This window comes from Manihot esculenta, chromosome 6 (assembly GCF_001659605.2).
Source record: "Manihot esculenta cultivar AM560-2 chromosome 6, M.esculenta_v8, whole genome shotgun sequence".
Taxonomy (NCBI): Eukaryota; Viridiplantae; Streptophyta; class Magnoliopsida; order Malpighiales; family Euphorbiaceae; genus Manihot; species Manihot esculenta.
The window spans coordinates 22364793-22382583 of NC_035166.2; the positions used below are offsets into that span (position 1 = coordinate 22364793).

Consider the following 17791-nt stretch of genomic DNA (forward strand, 5'->3'; position numbering starts at 1 on the left):
AATCAATTGATCTATCAAGCAAACTTAATTAGGTAAGTTATCCAATTAAGCAGTTTTTTTTTTTTAATTCTTTACTCCATTTTTATACTTGTTCAACCAAGCTGCTTGATGCTGGGTCCATTCATATTCTCAAAAGTATAATAATAAACTTTGGCTTTGATCTATATATGGCAAAAGAAATTATCAAAAGCTAGCTTGGACATGGAAGTCAACATGTTAAAATACCTTGGGTGGTGACAAAGGAAGGAATAATGAGTAAAGTTTTGGAAGATTAGGGCAAATGAAAGCAGTGATGAGTGATCAATGGTCAGTGTCTAGAGAAACTAAGTAATGGCGCATTAGGTCATGGATGGCAATGAATAGAGAGAAGAGGTTGAGGAAGCATAAAGCCAAAGCATATATAGGGCATCTTATCCAAGTGTTGGTTGATATATATAAATGTTAGAGGGTAAGGGTATGGCAGAAAGAGAGAAGAGAAGACAAAGGGGTGGCCTAATCTAATCTTTCCTTGTAAGGTGTAGCTAGCTAGTTGTCCATTTTTGAGCATCACTTTTGGAGGGCCACCACTCTTCACTCTCAAGTGAAGTTTCTATGTGCATTAAGCATTAGCAACACTACTAGTTTATTATATATGCCAATAAGGAAGCTACTTGCTAAGCTTACACTCTCTCTCTCTCTCTCTATTGTATATATAAATATAAACTATAGTCTATGTGGATGCTTGTATTTGTATGTAAGTTTTAGGTACAACCTATCACACTATAGTCGTTGGACACATCTCTTCTCAACCACTCAAATATCAAATAAATATGTGTCGGACTCGAAGTGAATTTATTCGGTACAAATTTGAATTAATCCAATCAATAAATTTCATATATAAGATAATTATTTATATAAAAAAAAATTTTCATTAATAAATTTTGATTTATTAATATTAAAATCGTTCGTTATAAAATTGAAATTTTTTAAATTTAAACTTCTATCGAAATTAATAGTAAAATAAAAATATTGCTACCCTGCTAAATATATTAATGAGTAGCCCTAGTATCAAATATATTCACAAAAAGCAATTCATGAGGCTGGCATGTCTCATGTCACAAATCAGAGTGGTGCCTAATTTAGTAGCATAAATGCTAATCTCACTTAGACTTTTTTATGTTAATTACAATTAGTAATATATTATAATAACCGTTGTACCTTTAGAGGCGAAAGTCGAGTTCCGGAGAAAAAGATAGAGTTAAAACTCATTAAAATCCACTAAATAGATTGATCATCGATCAACACACCATTCAACTCACGATTAAAGCAAATTGGGTTGATCGAGGGCTTGAATATGCTAGAAAAGAGTTCGGCTCATTTGATGTGGTGAGGAGTAGGAGAACAGGCCCAATTAAGCTGCAACCCTATCAGCACAGCTGTCAAAAGAGAATTACATTGCCGTCGAACGAAAATGGGCAAACAGATATGTCCATACATACGGCTCTGCGTGATAGAGACAGATGGCACTGTAGCAGAACGATGGTTATACATCACTAGAAAATAAAAAATAATGAATAAAAAAGGAAACCGAACCTCTCCCACTAAAATTTTTCGATACAAGTTGAGCTCATAAACCTTATTTTGTTTAGATATCAAAATATCATATTATATTTAATTTTTTTCTAAATATAGTTAGTTCTTATTGGGTATTGATAATATTGCTCAGGTAGCATCTGAACAGGTTGTAATTATCTTGAAATTATTGTTTTTAACTTCAAATACTTAAAAGCTGTTAATCAACAATCGGGTTGGCTTTCACGTTATAATTAATGTGCATGCACATGTTGATTAAAAAAATATTTATCCACAAAATATGCTCTAATTATCACTTTATGTGCAGAGGAATGCATAAAATAACAAAAAAAAAAAAAAAGAAATGCAATAGAGATCAGAGTGCCGGCAACAAGAAAGGGCACAAAGCAAGGTATTTCTTGCAAAGAAGAAATTATGAGTTTGTTGCCCTAACAAGACACCTACCCTCCTCCGGTTACTGCAACGAAATTAAATACCCGGCTCTCTCTCTCTCTCTCTCTCTCTCTCTAAGAGATTAAAATCCGAGTATAATTGCGCTTTTTTTTAATTCAATATATTAAAAGTCTATTTACATAAAAAAAAATTTTAATTTTTTATTATTTTATAATTTAATTTAAAATTTTAAAAATTAATAAAATTATTATAGTTGTAATTATATTAAAATTTAAATTTAAATTAGAGAGAGTATGTCTTGGCGTGATAGAATGATGTAAACTATTTTATTATATTTATATACTACATAAATAAATATTATTGATACAAAACATTTAAAATTTTTAATTATTTTTAATTTAATTTAAATTTTAAAAGTTAATATAATTTAATTTAAAATTCTTAATTTTATTCTCTTTTATTATTAAATGTTTAAAATTCTATTATTATATTTATTTTTATCGGTTTAATATAAAAAATTTTAATAAAACTTTTTATTTTTTAATATTATTTTTTTAATTATTTTAAGTTTTAATCGTGTTTACGCTTAATATAATATTTTCGTTTATATAGCATAACCATACACAATAGGATCTATTTTTTATTATAGTGATATGATTTTTTTATAATAAATATAGTAAAATTTATTATAATGAAACTTAATACGATATTTAGAAAATAGAAAATTAATAAATATGAGAATCGTTTAATTGTTACCTTTACTATTAAATTATGTTTGTATAGATTTAAAGTTGAAAAATAATTAATTTATTGTGTAAAAATTGTAATATCCGGCTAGACTCCGGCATCAGAATTCCTACCGTCCGGCGGAATCTCGGATATCGAAATTCTCTATAAGGGTAAAATATATTTTTCTAAAATGTTTTCAAGTGTTTTAAGGTTTTAAGTAAGAAAGAAATTAAGTTTTTAAAAGAAAAGCACTATGGAGGAAATTCCAGGTTCGGCCGCCGAACTTGGTGGAGTTTTGGAGTCACCTTTGGCTTCCGAAGGTAGTCTGGCTAGCACACCTATAAAAGGCCCCATGTCTGAAAATGGGCGAGCTTTTTTCTCCATTTTCGGGCAGAGGTGAGTTCATGCCCTTCCATGGTTGGTTTTGAGGTTTTCCTTCAAATCCTACTAGTTTCTAACAAGTTTTAACTTGGCTTTGAAGTTTTAGAGCAAAGATCGAAGTTTGGAAGTTTGGAGACCTCCGGAACCCATTTTCCCCAAATCTCCAAGTTGGGTCACGTTTTCTCTCGATCTTCAAGAGGTAAGCGTCGATCCTCGCCTCTTTCGATGATTTAAATAAGTTTTAAGAGGGGTTATGGGATAGAAATGCATGTTTAGGTTAGTTGTTTATTGTTAGGGTTAATGTTGAGTTTATGGATAATGTATGTTATATGTGTATATGCTTTGTGTTGTTGTTGGGGTTTAGGATAGTTTGAGACCCCTATATGCTTATGAATGTGTTTGTGCATGTTTTGGAAGTGTTGGAAGTGAGTTTGGGAAGTTGGGAGGCATTTGTGCATGAGGAGGCTGAGTTCTGCCACTTTGGAAGAACTCAGGTTCGGCAGCCGAAGGCACTTTCGGCCGCCGAACCTGCCTGTGGAGGCAAGCTTTTGGCTGCCGAACCCTGCCCCCGAAAGTTGGACTTTCGACTCTGGAGGGGAGTTTCGGCTGCCGAATGTGCCGTCGAACATGCATGAGTTTCGTCTCTAGAAGGGACTTTCGGCTGTCGAAGGTGCCGCCGAAAGTGGCTGAGTTTCGGCTCTGGAGGGATTTTCGGCCGCCGAACCTGCAGCCGAAAATGCCCTGTTCAGCCTTCCTTTGCATGATTTCTATGATTGTTTTATAAGGTTTTAGGGGGTTTTGGGGGAGTATTTTAGAGTTATGATTAGAGTTGTTTGGCACCTCATTCGAGTCCACCTGTGTAGGTTCGGACCCGAGGAATCGAGGAGGCCCACAGTGCTAGCTATTCAGAGTTAGCCTGAGGTGAGTAGAATGGACCTTTATGTTCAAAGCAAACTAAATTTGAGCATGTTCATGCATCACGAATGCCATGAGATATATTATGTTGTTTGCATTAGAATTCACGAATATGTTGCATTGCATACTTGATGTTGTTGTGGATGGATGTTGGATGCCCATTAGCCCTGGATATGATATGATGACGATGATACGGTATGGAAGTCCGGTTGACCCATTCTACGTCCCGGCATAATGTAAGAGAAAGTCCGATTGACCCATTCTACGTCTCGGCATATTGGAATGTTATGATATGTTATGTTTAAGAGAAAGTCCAGTTGACCCATTCTACGTCCCGGCACTTTAGAATGTAAAGGGCTATTGGTGACAAGTCCATCCTTGATATGAATTGTTTGTGATGTGATGCGTTCCATGAAAGCATATGTTTTAAATATAATGTTTTACTATTCTGCTCACTGGGCTCTAGTAGCTCACCCCTTTCCCTTAACCCCCAGGTTTGCAGGTACAGGATAGATCGGGGAGTCTTCCAGGTTGAAGTTGTGTTTATGTAATAGTTAGATGTGGACATGTATTGTAAAATGTTATAATGTGATGTAATGTAAAGAATTGTATTGAGGATAGAATTGTGCTTGGCCCTAGTGTATGTAAATCCCTTTTGGTACATGATCTTTTTAATGAAACGTTTTAATGATGTTTTATAAAGACCAAACTTGATTATAGCAATGATGACCCGACTAGAGCATTTGATGAAGGCTCCAGTCTGGGGTATGTATGTTTAATTGTATAGTGCATGCACAGGTTGAGTTTGGTGAATGAAAAAGTTTAAAGTTTATGTAAATGTATGATCATGTATGGGATTTTATCAGGTGTATAGCAGGTATAGAAGGTTTGCTACGGGTTCCGGCGGCCTTAAGCCGATCTGGATCCTAGCGCAAGTAGCGGTCCGGTTTTCGGATCGTTACAAAAATTATTTTGTAGGAAAATATTTTGCATATACAATATGTGTTAATAAAATAAAATTTTGCATTATTTGATTGTAATATTAAAAGATATAGAATATTAATAAATTCATATATACGGTTGTTACTAAAATTTTTAAAGTTTAGAATTTTTTTTTAAAAAAAAAAGAAGTTATTAGAGAAAGTAAGTTATGATTTATAATATAGTTATATATTTAGAACTATTTATAATTATTATAAAAATTACAGAAAAATACATGGATGATGTAATGGACTAATTACTATATGAGAATTTCTCTTTATATGTCAAATTCTTAATTAAGTAAGAATCATCTTTAAGTTCTGACTTTAATTTGTGATATTAGGTTGCAATTATTTTTAGAGAAAATAATTATTTAATTTCTAAAATTTATTTTTTTATTTTAAAAAATACATTAAAATATTCTTCACATATTAAAAAATCTATTAATTAATTTTTCTGTTAATTTTAGCCATTAAATAATTTACTGTTTAATTCTTATGATTTTAAAAAATTCATCGGTTAGACTCTAAAATTTTTAAAAAAATTTATTAATTAATCTCTCAGTATTATGAATAATTTAAATTTTTTTATAATATTTAACGCTTAAAATTAATATAGTTATTAATTAGTAAATTTTTTTTAATATATCAAAAATATTTTAATATATTTTCAAAATAGATGAATCCACTAATAAATTTTGACATGCCTTAGGACTAAATAGTTAATTTTTTTATTTTATACTACTAACTCAATTACACAATGATTTCAAAAAAAATAATAAAAAAACTCAATTGGACAATATTATATTCCACTTGTCTAGACTGAGAATTCAAACTTCCCTTTTGCTATTTGTTTGTCACGGAAAAGAAAATGTTATAAAGAATCTCAACTGAAAGGCCAATTGGACTATTAAAAAAAAATTAAAAAAAAAAACATTTTGTTTCAATTTGTAAATTTAACTAAACCAATTGATTAATTTGGCAACACCACAATTGAGGATATGTGTGTTTATGAATACTTAATAGAACACTAATAGATTTTGTTTCATAAAATTAAATTCTGCAAATTAAATTTCGATTTTTTTTTTTTTGAAAATTGAAACATCAAACAATTTAGATAAATTAAATAGGACAGTGATGCAAATATTTCATTTTTTTTAAAGAATGAATTGAAATAAATTAATTATATTTATTAGTTTTGTAGATGTCTATACTTACTAGTTAGTCTATAATTTTCCTTGTAAAAATTTAACATTTACCATCTTCCAATATTTTTCACCATGGGTGGTGGAAAAAAATTAACAATACCCTCTCAAGGTATGTATCACCTGGCCTCATAGATTGCACAGCTAAATTCATCATCCATAAATTTTTTCCCTTTTGTCTGTTGATGGGATCAGATGTTTGAGAAAATTCTTAAATCAAATCCGATCGAATTTTTATGGTGTGAAACTTCAAATAACTTACCATTAATTTACAAACTAAAAAGAGGAAAGTCCAAAAGAATAACGGCTGAAGGGTGGAAGTTTTGGGTGGGTGAGTGAGAGTGGGGCAATTCCTTAATAGCAAGACAAAGGAAGGAATAGTTAGGGAGAGGGGTGGGGCAGTTAGTTGTAAGTAGGTTCTTGAACCGTAGGGAATGATCAAGTGGACAAATATGAGCCCTTGGATTGATGATGGCGTAGGATGCTCAAGTTGAGTACACGTGCTCTCTCTCTTCTTCCCTTTACCTCTTTTTATCTTTGCTTCCATGCATGGATTTCTCCTCCTAAATATAGTGAACTTGTACTTGTGGAGAGAGAGAGAGAGAGAAACAAAGGGATAAACAAAGAAATAGTCACTCTCTCTCTCTCTTTCTTAGTATTTCTTCTTTGGCTTTGCTCATTGCCATCATTTACAACAAAGGCAATTGCCCCACAAGCTCTCCCAATTTGATCTTTTTTTTTTTCCTTCTCTTGAAAATTTCAACTGCACAAGAAGCTAAATGAGCTAGTTGACATTCACTTCCTAGGCCTCTGGTTTTGTTTGTCTCCCTCTTTTTTTCTACATCTGGATCTTTTTCTTGCTGCAGAGTTCTGTGAAATCTGAGAAAGCTTCTTGTTCAATCACCTCAGGAAGATGATCTGACACAATTTACTCTTCAGATTTGAACTTTCACCGTGTTTTTCTGATCTGGGTCTCCGTCTCATTGTCTTTTCACTGAGAGGGTCTTCTGTTTCATTACCATTTTAGCCATTGTTTCCGGTTCTTTGATCAGATTTTGAAGTTTTCAATTGCTTGTCCGATCTGCTTCTCTTATTTCTTCAATTTCTGTGATTCAAATCCATGGAAGAAGGCCAACAATTCAAACATGTATGCAAGTTCTGCAGCAAGAGCTTCTCTTGTGGTAGATCCTTGGGTGGTCACATGAGGTCTCACATGATTAATGACATTTCAGCTCAAGCTGATGGCTCTAAGCTCACCAAGAAAAAGCTTCCATCTCTCCCCAGCAATAATGGAGCTAATAACAATACCAACAGCACTGAAACTGCTGGTTATGGCCTTAGAGAAAATCCAAAGAAGACATGGAGACTTGCAGATCATTCAAGTGAAGATACTTCACTCCTTGAAAAATTCTGCAAAGAGTGTGGCAAAGTATTCCAATCTTGGAAAGCTTTGTTTGGCCATATGAAGTGTCATTCACTAGAGAAAGAAAAATTTTCCAACAATAACAGTCTGGAAGAACAGCAAGATTCTTGGACCAGTGGTAATAACCAGAAGCTGGTCATGGACAGCCAATCTGACAACGAAATTGCTGCTCCTAATCGAAGAAAGAGATCACAAAGAAGAATTAGGTACATGGGTGCTGCAAACTCTTCTTCTCTGTCTTTTGCTAATAATGCTTCCTCTTCTGTCTCTGAAATTGAGCAAGAACAAGAAGAGGTTGCTATGTGCTTGATGATGCTTTCTAGGGATGTTGGTCAGTGGGGTGGCTTGAATTCTGTTGCTGCTGAGTCCTCTGATAACAATGCTGCATTTCTTGAAACTAATTTGGTTAGTTCTAAAACTGAGGATAAGCCTTCTGTTTGTACTGGTGCTGAGACTCTGAAAATGAAAAAACTTGGTGAGAAGTTGGAGATGGGCAAATTGGAGGATTATGATGATCTCAAAGTTGAAAACAGAGGGTTTACCAAGAATAAACCAAAGAAGTGTCAGCTAGATGATGAATGTGAGACTGAAAATTCTGGAGTTAAATTGGGCAAGAATTTGACCAAGGAAACTGGCTTGGAACAATCTGAAATGGTTCCCAGCAAGTGCAGTTCAAGCAAGAGAAAGTTAAGAGACTCTTTTGATCCTGAATTGAAGTCAGATTACTTGAAGAAGCTGAGAACAAATGCTTCAGATTCTGAAGTATGCAAGAACTCTGATAGAAGCAGCAGATTTGAGTGTACTACCTGCAACAAGGTGTTTCATTCTTACCAAGCTTTAGGAGGCCATAGAGCTAGCCACAAAAAGACTAAAGGCTGCTTTGCTTCAAGAATTGACAGTAGTGAGAACAGCATTGAAACTGAACTATCTCCTGACTCAACAACAGAGAGTAAAATCATCAAATCAATCAAAAATGAAATTTCTTCTGATCACTTGGCCATAGATTGTGACAGCAAAGCTGAGATAAGTTATGGGGCAAAGAAGAGTAAAGGACATGAGTGCCCTATTTGTCTCAAAGTGTTCCCATCAGGACAAGCACTGGGTGGTCACAAGAGGTCTCACTTAGTGGGAGCCAATGAGGCTAAAAACAACCAAACCATTACAATTCAAGAAGCAATTCCACCCATTAGAGACTTCCTTGATCTTAATCTTCCTGCTCCTGTTGAAGAAGAGAGCAATGGCCTTGTGGGTTTTAATCCATGGTGGATTGGAAGTGGCCACAATCATGAATCCCTTGTAAGTTTGATATCTAACCAAGTTCTTTAATCCAAATCATGCATGGTTAATTTTCAATAAAAAGAAGATTCAAGAGTGTACAGATTCATTCATTCTTTCAAAGATTTAGGCCTACTTCACATTCCAATCCCACACTTGTGCCTGGATACTGCAATACTGTAATTGAATTTCAATTTTACTTAAATCACATTCAAAGTGTACTTGGGGAAGCAAAAGCTGTTTGTTTCTGGGGTAATTATATTTTCTTGGCATCAAAGAGAAAATGAGTGAGGTGTTGAAAATTTGGATGGGTGTGTGAAGTCATGGGAAGATAAAAAGGCAATTTTATAATGCACATAAGGGTAGCATGTGAGCTCAAAGGTGGTTGTTTAGTCACCTACCATAAAAACATGACAACACATCTTACTTCTTCTCTTTCTCTCATACTCAATATGCTATTGCTCTAAGAGTTAAAAATAATCTCCCAAAACTTAATCTTCTAGTGGTGTCATTATGTGCTTATTTAATGCTTAAGCTAAGTAGAAAGAAAGCTCTATCTACAAGGGGACCACTTAGGTCAGATTCAAGATTAGCACAAATCATTATCACCCCATATCTCTAATCAGAATCTTAATCTAACCAAATCAAGAATAGTTGGAGAAAAACTCAAACCCTAACATTAGCCAATAATGGTGATTTAGTCAAGGGCTTTATGTTGATGGGATGTCTTAAGATTAGGCAAAGATGCACAAATTCTTATGTTTCCATTAGTCTCTTGAGAACAAGGTATTTATTTAAGGTGGGTCAAGAAAATGATCACATTTTAGCACAAATTTCTCATGCCTGGCTGAAAACTCAAAATCTCTGGTGTATTTTGGTTAACAAAGAGTTTCAAAGGTGCATTGTTAATCTATTTAATGAGTAGTTGACTAATTAATTTATATAGAAAATGGCAGTTGGTGCTTCTTTGTCTCAACTAGGACAAAGAATTGCCTGCATTTTTAGATTTTCATAATTAGGCAAAATTGGGGTTTGGAGATTTGATTTTGACGAAGACTATGGATGCCTAGTGGCTTTGCGATGGAATTTCAACAATGAATTGGAATTGGAATTGGACACTTGTAGATGCAAAACCCTATAGCTCTTCAAAATTTGGGATTTTTTATTATTATTATTATTTTGCTTTTGGGCCTTTTCAGATCTAAATAAAGCAAATGGCTTCTTCATTTTAAATTATTTAAAAAAAAATGGCTTCTTCATTTTTAAAAAAAATCAATTTTTACATTTTAAAAATTTTATTATCATTTTTCTATATAAATTTATTAATATATTTTATTTTTTAAAATAAAATTAAAAGATAAAAATTAATTATTTTATTGAAAATGAAAACATTTTCCATAATAAATGTTTTTTAAAATACAAATTATTTTTTGAAAAATAAACAGAAAACCAATCAAGAACGGGTACCAGTGAGCATCAAGAACTTGACTTTTCTTTGTACAAGACCACACCAAAACAAACCCTAAAGAACAAAATTCAATTTGGGTTAACAAAGGAAAGTCAATTCCCCTTCAACCATTTTATTTTAATTTTTTAAGTTCACAATTGGCAGATAACAATTAAGAAAGTATTAAATCTGATTATAAACCCAAGACTGGTCTGGACCACTTGCTAATTATTAATAATTTATTAATAATTTTGTGAAACTTATTAAAAGAATAATGTTTGACAATGAAACATAAATTTTTTGCCAAAAAAAATAAATATTAGTTTCCTGTTCTTACAAGTCTATAAACACTAAATTATTCTTTTAAAATTTAAATTATTGGATGAGATCACCAAAGAGAATCTAACTTAATTCTGGTTTTCTTTTTCTTTTTTTTTTTTTTATCAACTTGAAAGACTCACTTTTTATGATCTCATTGTTGTTGTCCCGTGATGAATCTGATTTTTCTTACTTTATGATAGATCTGATTTTCTTTTAAGTCCATCATATAGGTTTATCATATGAGTTTTCGATTTGATAAAACAACTTGCAAAGTAAGGAAAAATGATCAGGGGTCTACCAGAGATACTCCCGACGTTCAAGTCAGGTTCATGAACTAGTGTAATATGGATAGGTCAGAATTGCAGATAAAAATAAAGTAAAAGAATATGAAGTCAGAAGAAGAAGGAAGACCCTCTCTCCTTTTTTATCTGCCCCTGACGCCTTTTACCTCTTTGTTATTGTACTATCTGTTTATATCACTCAGACCAGTATCTCTCCATGTCAGGCGGCCATTTAATTTTCCGGCACGCATGCGGCCTAAGCTGTGAAGTGACTAGATCAACTCCTTTCCCTCACATCACATCATCGGACTAGACTTCTTTTTGTTTGGTCTGAACTCGCGGGTAATCCATCCGACCCGGCGTGTTTAGGTCGAGACATGAGATGCTAAATTGGTTAGTCTAAGAAAAATTTGATGAGTTTTGGACTATTATTCTCCTATTGAATCAGGTCTCGCCCAGAGTAAAGTAAGACCGGCGGTCATACCTGAAAATTGAATCATACTTTGCATTATTTCATAAGATATAATCATGTCTTTTTGTTTTATTAAACCTCTAATTTTAATTGAATGTTTTTATATAATTTTTTAAATAGAATTCACATAAATTGAATAACTTTTTTAATTTTAAACCCACAATATAATTTAAGTTCAAAGATTCTTAATATTAAAATTTTATATTATATTTTGAAGTAATTCCAATGATTCATTTTAATTTTTAACTACCTAATTTCATTTTAAAATATTCTATTATTAGCTTTTTTAGGTTATGTATTTTATTTTTATGAATTATTAGTATTAGTTACGTGTCTTACGTTGTTAATAATTATTATATATACTCGTATTTTTTTATATATTTATATTTATTATATTTTTATATAAAATAATTTTTAAATAATTATTGATATTCTAAAAGATAGAAAAATTGTAATTGATAAAATATAAGTATTAATATAAAATAATAAAAAATCATAATTAATTCAAATTTTTGTACACATTAAAATAAATCGTAGGATTGTACGCTTTTTTAAATATATTAATTTTAAATTTAATTATTTCAATTTTTGTGGGTGTGTTATGATCGTAGTTTCTGACCGATTGTGGAAGGAGAAGAGGTTACTGCCTTATTCCTTACCTCTCACGAGGCCATCTTTCTCTGGAGTCTGGGTGTGGTGGTGCTTGGAGCGTCTACCGGTTCTGGTGGTGTGCCGGGTCAAGTTTGGATAGTGGGTTCTAGGGCTCCGTTTGTCATTAGGCTTTTTATTTTTTGAGCCCAAGTTTCCGAGTTCTTATACAAATTAAATGGAGTCGAATTTTAAAATTTTAAATTTAATTCATTAATTTTTTTTAAGTTTATTCCAGATTAATATTTATTCATTTCAAATTTAAATTAAATATTAATAAAATTAAATTTTTTAAATAAATTTAAATGAGTTAAATTTTTATTCAAATTAATTTTAAATAATTAAATTTATTTATATATATAATAATTTTTAATTTAAAATTAAATAAGTATATATATATAAAAATCAATTCATAAATTTATAAAAATGAATCTTTTAATTATAACAATTCAAATATATATAAATTTTAAGAGTATAATTAAATTATATAAAAATAAACTTTAAAATTTTAAATTTAATTTATGAAAATATATATAAAATTTAAAATTATTCTTTTATAATATTAATCTCATTTTACTTAACAAAATTATTTATCGGTGTGTTTGCTTGTTTATGAATTGAAAAATGAATAAAACTCATAAATTTTAATGAGTGAAATTCAAATTTGATTTGTTTACTAAATGAGTTTAAAAATTAAATTTAAACTTAATTCAATTAGAAATCGAATAAAATTTAAAATAATTTTTATCGAGTTAAATTTTAAAAAATTTTATGAATAATTTAATTATTTATCACTTAACTCTTGGGCTTCCTTGATTTCTAGTGGAAAAGTCTTTGATGAAGAAAAAAAAAAAAAACCTGTTTCAGAGGAAATGGTTTGTGCACCCGAGAGACACCGATTTGAGGGATTTTAGCAGAAGCAGCAAAAGCGACATGTGACTGGAAACAGAGGCATACCAAGAGAAGATAAACCTGGCTACAACCTAAAGAATATTTTTCCAGGGGAATGGTTCCAAAGTCGAAGAAACAATTTTCATGCAACAGTGACCAGTTTGATGCACTTCTCTTAATATTAAATTTCAAAATTAAATAAATTTATATTATACTAATATTTAAACGATTAAATTAAATTAAATCGAATTTAATTTAATTTAATTTTTCTAACACCAATCGACCAATATGAAAAGATAAATTTCTTCAAAGTAGCACTGTTAGGTTCAAATTTGTCCTAAAATGAGAAGTAATTAAGTGATCCCCTGTTCTTTCCCCACTCTTTTGTCTTTGCATAATTTTCAAGATTTCATCCCTAAACCCTTTCAATTTTCAAATCCACCCAATTTCTTACCATACAAGTTATTCACATTATATTTGAAAATAATAATTAAAATAATAAAAAAAAGGGGATTGTCAAGGTGAGTGAATTGGTTGAATTGGTCCTCTTAGCTTCATTACCAACCATTTCCAGGAAAATTAAAGCCAGCAACCCCAATTTTATAATAAAGATTTTGATTTGTAATTTATTAATTTCATTCAAAAATTAATAATAACAACAATAACTTATAAAATGGAAGCTTCTTATGACGTACAGTTGTATTTTATAAAGTCAATTATTTTTAAAAGGTCAACAAATTAATTTTTATTATTACAATATATTTAAGTTATTATTATTGTATTATAAATTTAAAAATTATATTTAAATTATAAGTATTAAATTGTGAATAAAATAAATAATCCTAACGATCATTTTAATAGACTAATTAATTTTTTTAATTTGTAAGACATTCTTTTTAATAAATTATTTTTTAAAAAAAAAAAAAAAGCAAAAAAGGGTCAAGAAAAGTACATCTCATGTTAGTGGAACGTTTCTTCGTTTGGGTACGGCATGTTCTTTCCCGTTTCCATCGTCAGGAATTGGTTCAGTCGTGCGAAATTTCGAACGCGGCTCTTTCTCTCTGCAACTATAAAACTCTCTCTCTCTCTCTCTACATAAACCAGAGATTCTTTGGATTGCCTTTTGTCCTCAGTTTCTGCAACTCTTTTCTCCACGATATCAGGTATACCCAGATTCTCTCTTTGCTTTGTTGATGATCATTGATTCTGTTTTGATTTCATTTTGTCTTCCTATTCCATTATCCACTTATAATTCACATTAATCTGGTTGTTCTTTAAATTCTTGAACTTTGGTTTGCTCTTTCTTGTTACTATTGTTAAGTACTTCCAATTTTCATTTCTTGTTTGTGCTATTGATTGATTTATGCATCTTGTTTCACTTTTAGATACCCTTTTGTTAATTCTTTATAGTGTTTATGCCCTTTTCTTCACTTCCTTTCGATCTTCTTAAAGCTCGCGGATTCTTGCCCGTTTATTTCTGTTTGGTTGGTGGGAAAACTTAAGATAGAAGATTTCAAACGTATTCCTTGTTTTCTGAACTTTAATAAATAAGTACAAATATAATATAAATAGAAATTCCAGCAGTTTTAGTGAAGACCAAAAACTCCAAAATCCTAATGGATGAAATTGGTGAGATGACTCTTGGTTGTGTTATTGTCTTTTCAAACCCTTTGAAGGGACTTCTATATCTTTAAATTGAATGCTATAGAAGTTCTGGTTACTCTGTTGATTCATAGTAATTTCTATGCTGAAACAGTATCACATGGTCTTTGCTTCATCTTCTGCAGGAATTATAACTGATTATTCATCAGCTGCTTGATCAGTCTGCATTTTATTTTTTTGAGAAAATGTTTGGTTTGAGAAAAACTCACTTGAAGACTGGCAAACACACCAAGGTTGACACCGAATGTCCTGATCCTCCCCGTTCTAACCCTTTTGATTCTGATGACAAGTTGGACAATAAGCAAAACGTTAAAACTTCAAGGAAAACTTCTTCAGAACCCAGTATGATTACACCAAATATTAGTACCAGTCCTTTTGATGATGATGAGGAAAGGGGAACATCTTCTTCATCTTTGTATTCTCTCAGTTCAGCTGCAAAATACAAGTACAAGAATGATTTCCGTGACTCAGGAGGACTAGAGAACCAATCAGCACAAGAATTGGAGAATTATGCTGTATACAAGGCTGAAGAGAATACAAAGGCTGTCAATGGCTGCCTGAAGATTGCAGAGGAAATCAGAGAGGATGCTGCCAAAACGTTGATCACTTTGCATCAGCAGGGGGAGCAAATTATCAGGACTCATAATGTTGCAGTTGAGATGGATCATGATCTCAGTCGGGTATGACTTCTGTTTTCCAAGTCTAAAATAACTTGAGAAGTTAACATTTACAAAAGGAAAAAGAAGAGCATACTATAGAGAAGTCTCCCATTTCACTTAGATTTTCATTCCTAATAACATGTTGAAATTTGGTAGAAGCTTGATTCTGTTTTGTTACATCATTTTTCCTTTCAGATGATTGTCTTGAATTGCCGAATATCTTGGTGTATTAATCAACTGATTTACAGATATGTTTCCATTGATAATTTTTTTCGCTTTGATCAAATGTAGATCAAGTTGATTTACATAAATGATGCTGATGGCTAGAAAATCCCGTTATTGTTGATCATATCCTATGTCTTTCTGTTTACCCCTTGATTGAAATCTATCATTCTTAAATGTTTATTTAGTTGTTCTTTTTGTGTGGATTGTTAATATTGTCAAAGGATGGTAGGACTTGATGGATGACATTATTGTAGTGTTCTACCATTTCTCTTGTGGACTAGGAAATTTCATTTCTGGTGGCTTGGTGATCATTTGTCATCTATGGATATGTTGGTGTTGTTTCTGGCTCTCTCTAAGAGGAAAATATTCATGGTTATTTTGATTATGATTTCAGGGAGAGAAGCTTCTAGGGAGTCTTGGGGGCATTTTCTCTAGAACTTGGAAGCCAAAGAAGACTCGTCCTATTACAGGCCCTATCATCACAAGAGGTTACTTTTCTTTTCTTTCCTTTTCTTTTTTTCTTGTCACGTGCTGATGAATATTCATTTTCAGAATTTAAAATTATACAGGTTTATGAACATTTAAGCAGAAAAAGGGTTAAATATGTGATTTGTTTTATTTTACAGATGATTTTCCCAAAACCAGAGGTAGCGACCTGGAGCAGAGGGAGAAGTTGGGATTGAATTCTGCACCCAAGGAACGGTCAAACACTCGAAAACCATTGCCTGAACCTACCAATGCATTCCAGAAAGTTGAGGTTTGTGTTCTTTTTTAATTTCTTAAGAATATTGACTTATGTTTAATCAATATGTTTTGTTAATATGGGATTATGTTAAAACAGATGGAAAAAGAAAAGCAAGATGATGCACTTTCAGATTTGAGTAATCTATTGGGAGAGCTGAAGGATATGGCTGTTGACATGGGGACTGAAATTGAGAGGTTAGTTGGTTGTTAACGTGATCCTTTCTTGAATTAATCCATCAATGAGTAATGGATTTACTGTGACTTCAGGCAAACCAAAGCTCTGGATCATTTCGAGGATGATGCGGATGAACTAAATTTCCGTGTTAGAGGCGCAAATCAACGTGGCCGTCGTTTGCTGGGAAAGTAGAGTGCAGGTTGAATGGAAAGAACATAGACCTGGTACAGGATCTTCTTTGATTTTCCATGAAATAAGACTTTATCAAGAGTGGTGCTTCCAAAGAGCTTGAAGTTGTAGCGCTCGATATCATAATACAGATTCATTGTAGATAACAGTGTGATCATAAAAAACTGGCTCATCTCCATAAACTATGATATGTGGAGGAATCAATAAAAAAACATCAATTCAAATGCGATATCTAATTGTTACTGTTGGTATGTAAAATACAATTGATTGGACTCTCGAATTTGGAGTATCTTACTTTCATAGGCTTAAACAAGCAATCCATATTTCACCATAAAGGGCACACGTACATCTCCATGCATGGAGAAAAGGTTTCTTCGTTTGGGCATATATACTTACTTGGTTCAGTCCTTTACGCGATCTCCTCCGTCTCTAACACTATAAATTCTCTCTCTCACTCCCCCTCAAAAAATATCTCACTTTCTCTTTTCTTTACAATATCAGGTAATACCCAGATTCTCTTTTCGCTTTGTTCATACTGTTTTCGAAATTTATCCTGCTATTTCAAATGTCCTGTATCATATTTTTGCAGGAATTTTAACTGATTATCCACAACCTGCCCGATTATTCTCATTTCATTTGTTTTGATAGAATGGTTGATTTGGAGAAATCTCCCTTGAAGGTTGGCCAGGCTGACGATGAATATCTTGATCCTCCTCGTGAAGGTCCGTCCAAAGCAAAAGAAGAAGAAGAAGAAGAAGACGAAGAAGAAACAGAAGGAGACGAAGACGAAGACGAAGAAGAAACAGAAGAAGACGAAGACGAAGAAGAAACAGAAGAAGAAGAAGACGAAGGCGAGGAAGAAGAAGAAGAAGCAGCAGCAGCAGAAGAGGGAAAACCAATGCCTGGCTGGTTCTCCCAGCTGGTTGCTGCTGCAACCTATGCAAAGTTGATTATTATTAAATTAGCAAGGCGCACTAAGGCGCTGTTTGGATGATATTTTCCCATGATTTCATAATGTATGGTTTGTATCTATTGTATAGTTCTACAGTATATTGTGCTATATAATGTTTGAAAATATATCATGGTTCTATAACCCTTCGTTAAGTGCAAGACAAAAATGCTTGTCGGATTTAACGAGGTAAATATTTAAATTATAAAAATTTACTAAAAGTCACATAAATATAAAAAGTAAATAAACAAATGT

The 17791-nt window shown here is 32.2% G+C and overlaps 2 protein-coding genes across 6 annotated transcripts; both read left to right on the forward strand.

The window, feature by feature from the left end:
* The first annotated feature begins 6676 nt into the window (after window positions 1–6676).
* Window positions 6677–9109, forward strand: LOC110617163 (zinc finger protein 84). Its single transcript, XM_021759779.2, has one exon. The coding sequence runs from the start codon at window positions 7296–7298 to the stop codon at window positions 8922–8924; it is 1629 nt and encodes a 542-aa protein (XP_021615471.1). The 5' UTR covers window positions 6677–7295; the 3' UTR covers window positions 8925–9109.
* Window positions 9110–13903: 4794 nt separating this feature from the next.
* On the forward strand, window positions 13904–17664 carry LOC110616702 (SNAP25 homologous protein SNAP33). Of its 5 annotated transcripts, none has more exons than XR_006350992.1 (7): window positions 13905–14096; window positions 14721–15275; window positions 15874–15967; window positions 16106–16236; window positions 16321–16418; window positions 16491–17088; window positions 17177–17664. XR_006350992.1 is itself a non-coding variant. In XM_043957420.1 (7 exons), the coding sequence occupies exons 2-6, from the start codon at window positions 14781–14783 to the stop codon at window positions 16588–16590; spliced, it is 918 nt and encodes a 305-aa protein (XP_043813355.1). In that variant the 5' UTR covers window positions 13905–14096; window positions 14721–14780; the 3' UTR covers window positions 16591–16622; window positions 17236–17664. The 5 variants fall into 5 exon arrangements, 3 of the variants coding, with proteins under 3 accessions (XP_043813354.1, XP_043813355.1, XP_021614853.1); XR_006350991.1 differs by having other exon boundaries at window positions 17236–17664; XM_043957420.1 differs by having other exon boundaries at window positions 16491–16622; window positions 17236–17664.
* Window positions 17665–17791: the final 127 nt, after the last annotated feature.